Source organism: Lathamus discolor, chromosome 2 (assembly GCF_037157495.1).
Source record: "Lathamus discolor isolate bLatDis1 chromosome 2, bLatDis1.hap1, whole genome shotgun sequence".
Lineage (NCBI taxonomy): Eukaryota > Metazoa > Chordata > Aves > Psittaciformes > Psittacidae > Lathamus > Lathamus discolor.
In genome coordinates, this window is record NC_088885.1 from 137,780,997 (window position 1) to 137,794,820 (window position 13,824).

The window sequence follows — 13,824 nt, forward strand, 5'->3', positions numbered from 1 at the left end:
CAACAGACAAAATATATGAAGTCTCAACAATCTTGTTTTTATGGGCTACACTGAATTTTCACTTCACCAAAAAGAGTTTTGACATTGAAACAGCCTGTCCTAGTAGTGTCACTGTCTGCAGGTTGGAACTAATACTGAAGAGGCAGCAATCATCTCAATCTGCCTGCTTTTTCTGGCAGATTTCTTTCAATGGGATTCTCCAACTAAAGATACTTAAAATAGAAAGGAATTGTTGAAGAATCATCCAGCATTAATAAAATGGGTTATTATTAATAAAAGATTTCATATTCTTCAGCTTTCTGTTTCATCCTTTACAGAAAAAACAAGAAGTAGCTTTATATGGGACATATAAAACTCAAAATACAAGCTAGCAAGATTACTTTTCCTGGACAACTTACATAACAACGTCTTCTGTGCTTAAAAGTTAGAATAACTAAAAATACCATGAAGTGTACAAGAAAAAGATTATAATGTAAGCCTTGTGTGGGATGGTTTAGTGAGAGGTGTTCCTGTCCATGGCAGGGGGGTTGGAACTAGATGATCTTGAGGTCCTTTCCAACCCTAACTATTCTATGAGTCTATGATTCTATGATTTAACTTTCTACTTAGTATGTATTCTAATTATTAATACAAAAAGGATTTTAGAAGTCTTATCCTACAACCTTCTGCCATGGTTGTAAAGTGAGTACCTCCATTGATTTTATAATTTAAAATTACATTTACTCAGATAATTTCATCTTAATTGCAGAATGAAAAGTAAAACTGTCTAAGTTGTTTTGGGGACCAATATTGCAAAAAAGCTTTATGTCATTATACATTTAATTACATTAATCACTTCATTAAGTGGTGCCTAAGACTTTGCAGTCATTTTCCTTTTAGATTTGGAAACTCTGAGACAGGTTCATGTGATGACCAATGAGACCGCAACTCGGTCAAAGCTGGTATTTCTTTATGACACATTATAAGGAGGAGGATTTACAATTTTTTATCCTGTTCCAATATAGGAATCACAGCACAGAGCAGGCTGAGAGCTATCACACTGCCAACAACTGCAGCAGGGCACTTTCAAACTACCATTGGAGGGAATATTTCTAAAATGCAACAGAATTTGTATTTAGAACTTCACCATAAAAACAAATTGTAACATAAGTTACTCACTAAATACAAACAACTGAATAAAGAGAAAAAATTTCATACCTGTATATTCAAAGAGACACTAATCAGAAAATTGGAAGCAGCAGCAAGTAAAACTCCAAGGAGCTGAGTCTGCAAGATCACAAAGCAAAGAAACACAAAAATGCTTATCATTAGTTTAAGAAGAACAATACACATTGTAACCCAATCAAAACTTAATTATTGTACTTCTCAGTCACTGAGTTCATGCTGCACTGAGCAAACTCCTAAAAAAATACCTCTGCAAGGCTGGCTAAGGCTTAAGTAGCACATAACTGTGAATGGAAAGGATATCCTGGTGCAGGAGGTGGTTTTGCTCTCAGTAGAACATCTTCTTAAAGCTCATGAAGAAAGAAACCACAAACAAACAAACAAGCTAGACAGGTCACAGTTGAACACTACATTCAACTGGTTTCTTTTCAAAAAAAGAAAACAAACCAAACCAAAAATACCACAAACAAACAAACACATGAAAAAATACACTCTAACCAAACCACAAAAACAAACCCCAAACCGAAACAAAAAAAAAAAACCCACAAAAACCAAACCAAACAAACAAAAAAAGGACCTGTTTAGTTACATAATCCAGAAGGAAAATCGACAGCAATCATATTGGAACACACTTCCGTTACATGTTAACATACCCACCATTTGACAGGGCAGCCAGGAACACAGGTCTCCTGACAGTTTCTTTAACGCATTGCGCTATCTCATCAAATTCTTTTCTAATCAGACCCCCTAATTTTGCAAACTTCCTGTGAAGCTGAGAAATTGAAAACATTCAAGCAGTATTCATTATTCTGGAAGGCAGCCATTTAAAGAAATCTTTTCAGCAAGCTCAAATAACAGGTACATGGTAGAACTCCCTGTCTACTTTCAAATATTGTGACATTTTGTACATTGTCGTAAGTGTATTCAAAGCCCATTCAAGGTCACTGGTATGGTTCTGTGAGGAGCCCCATTAGCTTGTACAGAAGACAAACATATTATCATTAAGTTTGCACAAATAAGGTCATGGGAACATAACCCAGCTACTAAAAAGCAGCATCCAACCCAGTGCTCAATGCCTCGGCTTTCATGACTCTTCTTCAAGAAGGTCCATGGGCACCTGTGAACAGTCAGTGCCAACCAGCCACAGAGACTTAATTATAAAGAGCAATATGGGGTCCAGGTAGCTCTTGGTGTGGAGAAGGGCTCCATCCCCGTCAGTGTTCAAGGCCAGGCTGGACAGGGCCTTGGGTGACATGGTTTAGTGTGAGATGTCCATGCCTATAGCAGGGGGGCTGGAACCTGATGACCTTATGTCCTTTCCAACCCTAACTATTCTATAATCCTAAAAAGGATAATTATTGCTGTGGCTAGATAATTCTCAGATTAGGAAAGCACATCCCCAAAAGCATGAAGAAGCAACAGCCTTCTTACAAATGGATGACAAAAAAGCTTATTTAAGAGACAGAACTGAATCCAACTGTCTGTTGGAAATGCTCATGCATTTCTGCAGTGGCTTACACTCAGAAGGAGAAGCAGACATCAAATTGCTCTGGTTGAAATGCTTGGCTGAATGCCACATGTCAACAAGACATGACTGACTTGTACAAGGAGATGCAGAGAGCAGAATGCAGGAGGTCAGAGAGCTCCTTTTGCTCACACACCCTCTTTGCTAAGTATCACAGCACCAATGCCGCAGCCTGCGTACAGGAAGAATTCAACAAGAAGCATTATGCAAGAGTTTTGCACATACCTTCTGGTACCTGGCCACTGGAGGTCCTTCTCATCTTGCAGCCCCTCCCCACAACCCAGTATCCAGGGCTCTCACACGCTCACTTGGAGCAGTGAGGAGTATGTGACGAGATGTTCTAGCACACCTCAGCGCAAACACCTCTGCTGAGATCAGGCACCCACAGTTACAAGGACACAAGCAGCCCTGAAACCTCCTTCTAGACTGGGAAAATGCTGTGAAACAGTCCCCACCTAAGGCTCCAGAGGAGCCAAGGGGATGGGTTTTCCTTCCCGAGGCTTTGATGCAGCAGCATCGAATCCTGAACATTGACTTTACCCAAAGCTTGACCACTTCACAGATGGATTATTGCACTCCCCTCATCAACCTGCACAGACAGCAGCTTCAATACAACTGCAGTTAAATCAAAGTTATTTTCTTGCTCCCAAAGACTTGTTCTTTTTAAATGACAACATGCTGCCTTGTGAGGGGGTGGAGAAGTGGCCTTGTCAGCCCCGTCATGAAGAGCTGAAGAAAAAGGAGACAGTAGGGAACAGAAAACAGAAACTGCCACCTCATTTACCCCACCATTTTATTGCTTTCACATCAGTAACTGTAATACATCTACTCCCAAGAAGAGAAACCAGTATCTCTGCAGATCTTTTCATTTCAGCAGCCAATTCTACCCTTACAGATGCATCTTTGGGTTACCCCTTACAGCTCCTTATTCCCAGCTTTCAGCCAGGGTCACAGTCATTGTGCAGGACTTGGGAGGCAACCAGCACACTAGGGAGGAAACACAGTTGGTCTTGAATCAGCCCAAAAGATGGTGTCCATACCGTTCTGGAAGTAAAATTTGCATGCTATTGGTGGGCAGAGGATGAGGCTGTGTGTTCATCTGTCATCTAAAAAAATGTGCACAATCATATGGGTACTGGTGATAACCGGAGTGCCTGCCTCCAGAGACTGAATCAAATGCCACTTTGGTGGATTTAAACACTGCATGGGCAGGGACTCCAGCAGGAAGCTTTCTAATGTCCTGCAGCACTGTTGTCCTCTCCATTAGAGCAGCAACTTTTGTGTCATGGTGGTTGCTTTGTCAGGTACCTCTCTGAGCTTGGCACAGATATCCTTGTTGGCCCATGCTGTGTCTGAACAGGAACCATAAATCCCAAAAGTCTGTTCTCTTCTTAAGGTTCCAGAAATTGCCAGGAACAGAAAACAGGACAAAAACTTCGGTCCTCTTAATTTCTGGGAAATATCAAGACATGCATGACCACTGTTTCAGTACTGCCCAGTGAAACACAGAGATCAGCATTTCCTTCAGCCGAGGTTGTGCTGGAACATGGGCTAGTGAGTGGGCCCAGCTCAGCAGGACCCAGTGCTGAGCAGAGGTGTGGGCAGAAGACCAGTCCTGCTGTGGTGTCACTGGAGCACAAATTGGTGGCCTATATGGCTGAAAATGGGTCCTGGTCTATGGGCAGGGCAGGAGAGTCCTGTGGCTGGGCAGGACTGTGAGTACCCTTAGGGCCCCAACAAACACATGCAAAGCTGTTGAGGCGACACTCCCTTGTGCTTAACATAACCAACCTTCTGTGTTCACACAGAGGAAAAACAGTGTGTGTGCATGATCAAGGCGAATTCATAGCAGTGGCCTGGGCTCAAAACTTACCCTCATTGCTTAAGTAATTTTATTGTAATGACCACATGTTTCACCTGGGCACTGCTCTGGGCATGTATCTGCCTGCTTCAGATTGACATGTGTTAGTGATAAATAATATGATATTTGCTGTGGTAGTGTTTTTCAAGGAGCAGGGGGAGGGCAAGAAGGGGGGGAGTGAGTGGACGAGATGTGTGGATCGGTTTAAGCCATGACATATCACCATACTTGAAACTCAGGGCTAGGGTAGACCCCTAAAGATTAAAACCAGAGTACAATGCCCTAAGGAGATCAGGTATCACAGAGATCTGCTCAGGGACATGAGATGAAAGTATAGTAACTCCATGCAGCTATAGCATGGCTAAACTGTCATGTACAGGTTCATACTCAGACCTGCCAATATTAAAGAAAACAACAGGGAACAAAAATTCAGTAAAGAGGAAAATAAAATTGCAAACTTCTCAAATCAGAGCACGTCTTAAATAGGCAGGCAATTTCTAACACACAAGAGTTATCACACACAGCAATGCTCAAGGTAGGAAAGAAAAAAAACAGGATACCATATCCCAGGCTAGTAAAGCCATGCATGATGAAAGATGACCTTTACAGAAGATGGATCACTGTATCAAACCAAAATGGTTGCTGTTTTTTCTGAAGGCCCCATCAACCCTTCTGTTGTCATGTCACATAAAAGGCTTCATTATTTGTACTGTGTCTGCCATTCAGCATCCTTTAGAGGCTAGAGGGCTGGTGGAACAGCCAGTTTGATAAGTAATAAACATTATATTCTCTGAAGACAGAGTTTCCAGCGGTGATATCATCCACAGCACTGTGGGTCTTCCCACACAGAAGTCTTGAGACAAACCTTTATGAAGGAATTCAGTTACAGACACCACAGAAATTTGATTTCCTTTACCTTAATATGTTTTGGAACCAGCCACAAGTCACTTGCTGGCTTTGCAGTCCTTTATGGATAGTCCCCGAGCACACAGACCATGGACTGAGGCTGTGGATCTGCTGTTTCCCTTGGTGGCAAAGCCGGCTTGAGGAATGTCTTCTTCTGGTCCCCTGTTCCCTCACTGCCTCCTTTGCATTTGTGGGACTGGAAGGGGGCTGCTCCAAGTTTGAAATAATCCTCTCAGACTATACCCTTTTAACATTATGTACCTTATAAGCCACCTGTCAATGTTTAACACTAAAGGCAGATCAAAATTGGCAGGGTCGGATGGGTTAGTGGGCAAGGATGGGAAGGATGGGTTAGTGGGCATCCATTTGCCAAGTGGCAGCATATTGCTATTTAAAACAGATGAGGAGCAGTATAGATGGGCAGCAGTATAGCATAGTTCCACGCAGTCTCACTTCAAGCACTCATGCAGGATCTAATACTTATTTACCCTAGCACCTTTTCATAGTATTCTGGCATTATTTTAAAAGGGAATTTTACGCACAAGGTCTTTTTATTGTCTAAGTAAAATAGGAAGGTTACGGCAAATGAAAGCCAGGCTGAAATCTAAACCTTTGGCACTAATTCTAATAAATTTATCCCTTGCAGACTAAGATATGCATTAAAGACTTCATTACACAGTGAAATGCAATTTATCCATATTACATGTGTGTTTTCCTAATGGACATTAAACTGCAGTTGCCAGGACTGTGAAATGAAAACTTAGAAAGGTTAACTTGATTTGCATTGATCAAAAGGTACATGGCCATTATTTATGGAAACTTCCTATGCTATAAACTGATGAGCAGAAAAAAAAAAATCCACTTCAAATGTGTATTGTCAGCTCACTCATCAAGGCTAGTTAAACCATTCCCCCTATTTGTCTTCATTTCTGCATTTATTTGTGCTCTAAGTGGGTTCCCCACAAACAAAATGACACATAGTGCTTCAAAAACTACACATTGTTTCTGTTAATTAGGATTTTGACAGGTCTGAATGGATCTCATTAAAGGGGGGGAGGGGGAAGGAAGCCTTCTAAGCTTCCAATTCTGAAGTAGCTATGAAGTAAGGGGAATTCAGAGTCCTTAACAAAAACCATATTTTTTCAAAGATCCACCATGTGGAATTAGGAGAAGCTTATCATTTAGCCGTTATTATTCAGGGAGCTCTGGATGTACTCAGTGCTTTACAGATGCATTAAGAAAACAAGGTCCTTGTTTCAATGGTTTTCATATTGCAATTCATATACTCATATATGGGTTCAGGGCCATGTGAAGTACTGAAGGACAGCTGAAATAAAATGGCGATTACCAGTACTGGAACATGTAATGAAAAGAATTTGATTTTTATTGTGACATAAGAGGACATTGTTAAATCTACAAGAAGGAGCAATTAAAACATTAGGCACCATCTTTGTTAGGAAGAGAAGAGAGAAGACTTGGTAGCTAAGTCAGGATAAATCTGAGTGAAGACAAGACAGTTTGCATGTGTTACACAGATAGCTAGGCTGGTTTCCAGACCGCAGTAAATACAGTTCCTATCTCATAAATATTACAGCATCCTCGCCTTTATTAGGTTTTACCTTTCATTACATCACAAATTTAATACGTATCTTTTTGCAGAAAAGAGACAAACTGTAAAGGTTAGAAGGAGAGCCTGGTAAGTTATGAAAAGATATGGGAATTTGAGAGGATAAAACAACTGCAGAAATCAGAGCTTTCTATTCATCCCCATGCTTTAATAATTTGCATGATTTTATTTATATTTGTCAGTGATTTATTCATGTCAATAAGGGATAGTAAACTGAGGAAAAATACTGTTAAACATGCTAAAGCAACTTTCTATATGCTCAGTAATGTTATACACAAACATATCCAGCCCCTATAATGGTAAAAAGCATGATGAGTAGTATTTTTTTTTCCTTTTGAAGAGTTACAACCAGACTTCCTAAGACCTAAACTTCAATTTCTTATTATCAGTAACCAAATCTCAAAATTAGAAATAAATGGGAGAATGGAGAAGTGGCAGAATGGATTTTTACACTGTTCCTCAAGTAAACAGCCTGGTATACTTTGCTACATAGCCAAAAACTATTTCATGTTTTTACTTCTTAGATTACAATTAAAATCTTCTCCAATAATTGTATAACAGAAGCTCTGAGAATTTCAGTCATAGTTGGTAACATCTTATAAGACTTTCTCAAGGACCATCACATAACATCTCCACAGCAACTATAGAAATAACACACCAGAAAAAGCAAGAAAAGGATTATAAACTTCTGCTATTTTACAGGTCCCTCAGGAGAAAGAAGGAGACAAGCCAGCATTGCCTGACCAGCTACTCCCACAAAATGGCTACTCTTCTGTTGCTGCCCTGGAGCAGGCTTTCTGAACGTTACTGTTTGATCCTAATTCCTGGTGTACAAGGTAAGGTTCAATCCAGAGCACTCAAAGCCCATATATATTAATGCTCAGAAACCACAGTCTGGCTGACATTGAGAGGCTATGCTGCTCCTCTCCCTGGTTCAAGTGGCTCCCTGGACCCATAAACAGAAAGCCAAGGAGGGGATGCAATGCTCATGGAGAGCTGGAGTGTACCAGTTCATGCCCAATGAAATGGAGCTAGCTCTGCCTGCACTCAGAAAGACAGGCAAGCTCAAAAGGGAGCCATCTCAACAACAGAGTGAATAGTGCTTTTAAATGTTTCATGAGGTTGCAGAACAAGGCACAGAGAGTACTGTCAGAGACATGGCTCACTCTGCATGTACACAAAAACATGCCTCCAAACCAAGCATAGCTAGCTCATTCCCTCTTGCTATTGTCGTACAATCATGCTGGAGTACAAATGAGCTATTTCTGATTCCACTTAAATGAGACACACAAAACCCTGACAGAAACGTAGCCAATACATTTACCAATTCTTAAAAGAGTTTTTAATAAAAATCTCCCTTTACCAGCTGAGAAGAACTCATGTGGGGAATGACATGTCTCTTTCAGCATGCACCACTCCAGCACCACTTTCCAGGCAGGCTTGTCTCCCATCCTGTCTCAATTAATCCTCTTTTAGCTATAACTAACCATTCCTTTGAAGTGCACAGAAAAAGCTTCTCCACATCACAACCCGAGTGAACATGCCCTGTTGCCAAACCCCAGTGTCACACATGTGGGCCAGTGGTAGAACAAGGCTGGAAACGAGGACACTTCCAAACTAGTGGCATGTCAGAGCAGCTTCTAACGGAAGTAACAACAGAGGAAGGGAAAAAGAAGAGATCCAATTGCATTTAAACCAAAGTTTGATCCCTCTGTTAAATTACGACTTGATTTTATGGTAGAGGAATGGGCAGCCCAAAGGCCCTTCTAATCTGCTGTTCCTGCAGAGGAGGGGTGCTGTACATTAGTTCCTCGCTTTCCTCCCTGCACCTCATGCATTTGGCTCTCCTAGTTCCATTTCACAGAATGTTAATCACTTACAGATAGTACCTAACGCAACAAAAAAAAAAGTTATAATAATAGTAAAAGACTGGACTGTAGAAGGCAGAACCTTCTGGTTAGCAACATTATTCATTGAAATATAAACAACTGCTAGGTTATCAGTGATGATTTCAAAACAAGAGGTCTTGCATTCTCTGAACCACGCACACATGCATATGGGTGCGTACTCACACAAACACGACCGGATGCTTTTAATTTGCAGATACTTGTGGTCAAAAATGTAAGATGCAAATTAGGGAATAACAAATAAAAAAACATAGCTCCCTTCTGCTGCAGAAAACAAATCTGTTTAGCCGAGTGATCCCTTCTAGGTACCTTTATCACCTTTTCATGACATTCTCTGTTGCAGTTACAGAAATAACAAGGTGGCAAGTTTGGATTTTCCCCCCCTCAGTTTTGAGTACAACTGATCTTTCAGCAAGGGTACCTCACAGGGATTCTCACATATAGAACTTTGTCCTTTTTTCTGGTAATTTTGCATTAGTATTGTATATAATGGTCAGAAAGCAGCTTCTGGACAGGGATTACTACAGAGATGGGGCCATGAAGAGAAATTCTCTCTACTCCCTCTCAGGAATAAAAGAATAAATAAATAAATAAAGGAGAACCAAGCATCTGACTCATGATGCGAGTGCTATCATCTCTATGCTTTTGTAAACCACACTTTGCACTTCATTTTGTGCTGGCAGCCTCTAATCTATAGTTGTTGTGGTTTAACTCCAGTCAGCAGCTCAGCCCAGTCCAGCCTCTCATTCACTCTGCCACAGCAAGACAGGGGAGAGAATCAGAGGGGTAAAAGTAAAAAAAACCAACCCAACAAAATAAACCAAACCCAAACCTGTTTCTATCTCACCCCCCGAGTTAACAGGCAAACCAAAAGCTGTGTGCACAAGCAAAGCAAAATCCAGTACTCAGTACTTCCCACATTCAGGCGTTCAGCCATTACTAGGCAAGCAGAGCTCTACCACACATAACACTTGGAAAAGCAAATGCCATCACTCCCAAAGTTCCTCCTTCTTCCCCCAACATTTATTGCTGCGAACAATCTTGTACAGTATGGTATATTGCTTTGGTCATTTGGGGTCAGTTGTACCAACTGTGTCCCCTCCCAGCTTCTTGTGCACCCCCAACCTACTCCCTGGCAGGGCAGTGTAAGAAACAAAAAATGCCTTGATGCTGTACAAGCACTGCTCACCAATAACTAAACCACACCCATGTTATCAACACTTTCTCATCACAAATCCAAAACGTAGCACCATACAAGTTACCATGAAAAAAATTAACTCTGGTCAAAACCAGTATGATAGTCAAAAGATGGAGCTGGAGTCTTGATCAAATGAAAGCTACTATTATTTGTTTGACTGAAGCTTCTGCAGATGCTACAAGCTTTACTTTCCCTCATCTTGACATGATGACTGAGTCATTGCTGCATGATAACACAAGCAATGAATGAGAATGTTCACAGTGCTTTAGTCACTTTAGGGAGAAAAAATTGTCACTGAAAGATACTAACGTCATTAGAAATCAATAGACACGGACCTTGTGGAAATTGCAAAGCAGGCAGAACAACAAACAAACAAAAGCACATCTAAAACCCCTGCCAAAACCAAAACATAAGCAGAAGACAAACATTAAAACATAGTAGGTTAGAGTCATAAAGCAAAGTAAGTGGAGTCACAATCTATTTACTCCCAAGCTGGAGCCCCCCAAAAAGTTAAACTAGGTTTTAACTGGGGGTTAACTGTCTGGGTACAAGTCTCTTATGTACATAAAACATTTTGATTGTTCTTCACAGGAACCTCTTTTCAGTAGCAATATCCTTGGTTATTGAAGAAAAAGGCTTCGAGTGTAAATCATATCAGCCGGCAAAATGACCTTGTTCTGAGCAGGATGACAGTTAAGTGATCAAATATGTTAGCTAAGACTGGTGGAGATTTTATCTCCCATGGAACAGATTTGATTCTAGAGGATTAAATGTCAGCAAGAGACTATGTACATCTGTGTTACTACTTCACCTCAGTCAACATGTCCAAGAAGAAGCCATGTTCAAGGAACCAGCATTTGCTTTGCTGTGAGTCATTGCTTACACACATGGAGGTATTTTCCTCCGAACTTTGCATTCACCATAGGCCTCTGCATCACAGCATTGTTTCTACGGAACATAGCAGGATACATAGGGGAACACAGCCAAAGAGCCACTGTATGTCTCATCCCATGATTTCTATGACAGTTTGATAAGATCTATTCATCTACTCATCATGGGCAGAACAGTTCATATCACTAAACAAGGCCAAAGCTTCCAGCCTAGATGGTATGAATCAACGATGGACATCACGAAGGACAATGGAGTTACACTGGTATAGCCTCAACTTAAGCAGCACACATCTGTTTAGTTTGATACTGACTATTTACTTCTGAGTGCACCCTGCAAATATCATTGCCACATTTAAGATCTCTGCTCCAGGCCTGATGTTGATTTCACACACCAACTGTCTTTTGAAACTGCTGGCAGTATGTTCCAAAGTCCAGATTAGTCACAGAATGGAAAGCATATCTCCCAACTGTTCACATTAACAAATACCATTCTTCAGGGACAATCTGTAGTGACATTATAAACATGAGCATAACAATTTATACATGTCACCAAAACTCCAAATGGAATAATTGCAGCCTCCAGTTACCAGGTTAGCCGAAGGTCCTCGCCTCCCTAATGACTGAAGTGTACAGTCTGTTGTTTGCTTGTCTTTCTAAAGCCTTGGGTTTTGTGTTTGGTCAAATTTCTACTTAAGTCATTTGGATTCTTTTTATTCCTTCAAACAGGAGTTAATCAGATCCAGCACACTGTTGGAGACATGTAAGGATAAGATTCCAATATCTTTTTTTTTCCCCTCTGATGCCTAAAACAGATTTCAAGAGCATAGGAAGAGAAAGATCATGCTTCAGATTCAAAGAGAAATGAAGTCTTCTTTGGGTCACAAAATTGTAGAGGGGCTAATGTCACACGTGACATTAAATAAAAGTTGCCTTTCTCATATAAAGAATTATATCAATGAGTGTTTTCCTGTCAGTGTAGCCAGGCAAAGTGCTCCATCAAGTAGTCAAATGAGTGCCACGGCAAATGAAGCAGCAGAAGCACAGATTCAAGATGAGAGCAACAGCACCTCTTCGGGTGGCAGCAATGTCCTAGACATTATTGTCCTAGACATCAAACCCATTAAGTCTCAGGAGCAGATAGGTCTGGCTGCTCAGGCAAACCCTTCACCCCACATCACCTTGAAACTCCCAGGTAAGGCTGGGACACTAAAAATCAACACAGCAGCCACAGCCAATCTAATTTAGTCCATTATTTGCAAATTAGCATTGAAGTTTGGGGCAGGGAGCACAAAGCACTGCACTGAGCCAGACCTTTTCAAATCAAGGTAGGGATTCAGACTCATCTCATGCTTGGTCTTCCTAACTCAGTGCTAAGGGAAGAGGAACACAGACCCTGCTTTGCTGGCTTCAGACTAAATCCAATTCCGCTGTTCCAGATAACTGTTCTGAAGAAGAGTGCTTATATTTTAAGCCTTGTTGTGAGTGGCTGAGCTTGATATTAGTCTGCGCTATGACTAGTCTTCCTGTGAAATACCATTTTGAAGCAGTCCAAAGCAAAATAATTCCTGCACTAAGTAGGATGTGTATAACTTGTGACTCAAGTTCCCTTGCATTTGTCTTCTACACTGCACTTTCTGAGGAATGAAAAGAATTGTCATGTTCCTTATCACCTACAAATTCCCAAATTAACATTTTCAAACCTCTTTAAACAGATTAGTGTAACTCCAAAGCTCCTGTTTAACTCACTGTCACCTTAATAAAAATAAATGCACATCTTCCTTAACATCCTCAGGAAAACTGAAAACTCATTTTACTGTAGCAGCTCTTGGGATGGGAAGCATTGAAAAGAGTCTGAGATTAAGGAAAAGCAGCCCGATGAGAATAGGGAACAGGCACTCAGCAGTTACAGCTGGTGCTCAACACAGCCCCAGCCCTGTGACACTAATTGTTTCCAATCTACTGGCTGAGGTGTCCAGGAGGAACCACCAAGACTGCTTCAGTCAAAACCACCTACGAGTTTTCACCCTAAATAAAGGGGATTTGCTCACCAGCTTCTGTTAGCTGTCAAACTAGGACCTATTCAAGCAGCTCTGACAGCAGGACTGAAGAGATGAAGTGTCCAGACAGATGGAGGATGATCTCTTCTATCAATAAGATCTGCTTTGTGTCCTGTGTCCCCAAAGCTCAAAATGTGGGGCTGAGCTGGTTTGCTGTATCTACTGCCCAGAACCAGCCTGGGCTTTGGAGCAAAACTGACTCCTTCCAGCCTTGGTAGGAGAAACCCAGGTAGGGTGGTCAAGGCCTGGCAATAGCACAGCACCAGGAAATTGGGCTGTTATGGGACATACTGGTGGAAAACAGATGAGTAGGTCACTCTAGCTGGTTCAGAAAGCTGCATGCTATCTCCAGTCTTCGGTCTACTTTTACATCCAGGACATCAGTTGCAGACATCCTGTCTCATTGCCTGCTTCCTCTATACATATAAACAGCTTCACGACTTACTCCCACTCTGCTTGCAGTAATTGAAGGAAAAAAGCTATGTTTCCCTAAATAAGTTGAAAGTTGCAATGATAGAAATATATTTACAGTCCTGTGCAAGGGGACAGGCAAGAGGTAAGGCTTTTCTGTTGTTATATCCCTTACCTTTGAGTAATGAGTAACTTCGATGCAGCAGCTGATCTTTCTTTAACCTGGAGGCTGCAGCTTATATAAGCTCTCTGCTCATTTCACATCAGACATGTTGTGA

General features: G+C 41.2%; 1 protein-coding gene across 2 annotated transcripts in view; it reads right to left on the reverse strand.

Annotated features, from left to right (window-relative positions):
- NIPAL2 (NIPA like domain containing 2) overlaps positions 1-13,824 on the reverse strand; it is a 49,159-nt gene that overhangs the window by 30,405 nt on the left and 4,930 nt on the right. For both annotated transcript variants that reach the window (XM_065668690.1, XM_065668689.1), the window contains exon 2: positions 1,198-1,266. In XM_065668690.1, coding sequence (XP_065524762.1) covers positions 1,198-1,266 — 69 coding nt within the window. The remainder of the gene's footprint in view (positions 1-1,197; positions 1,267-13,824) is intronic.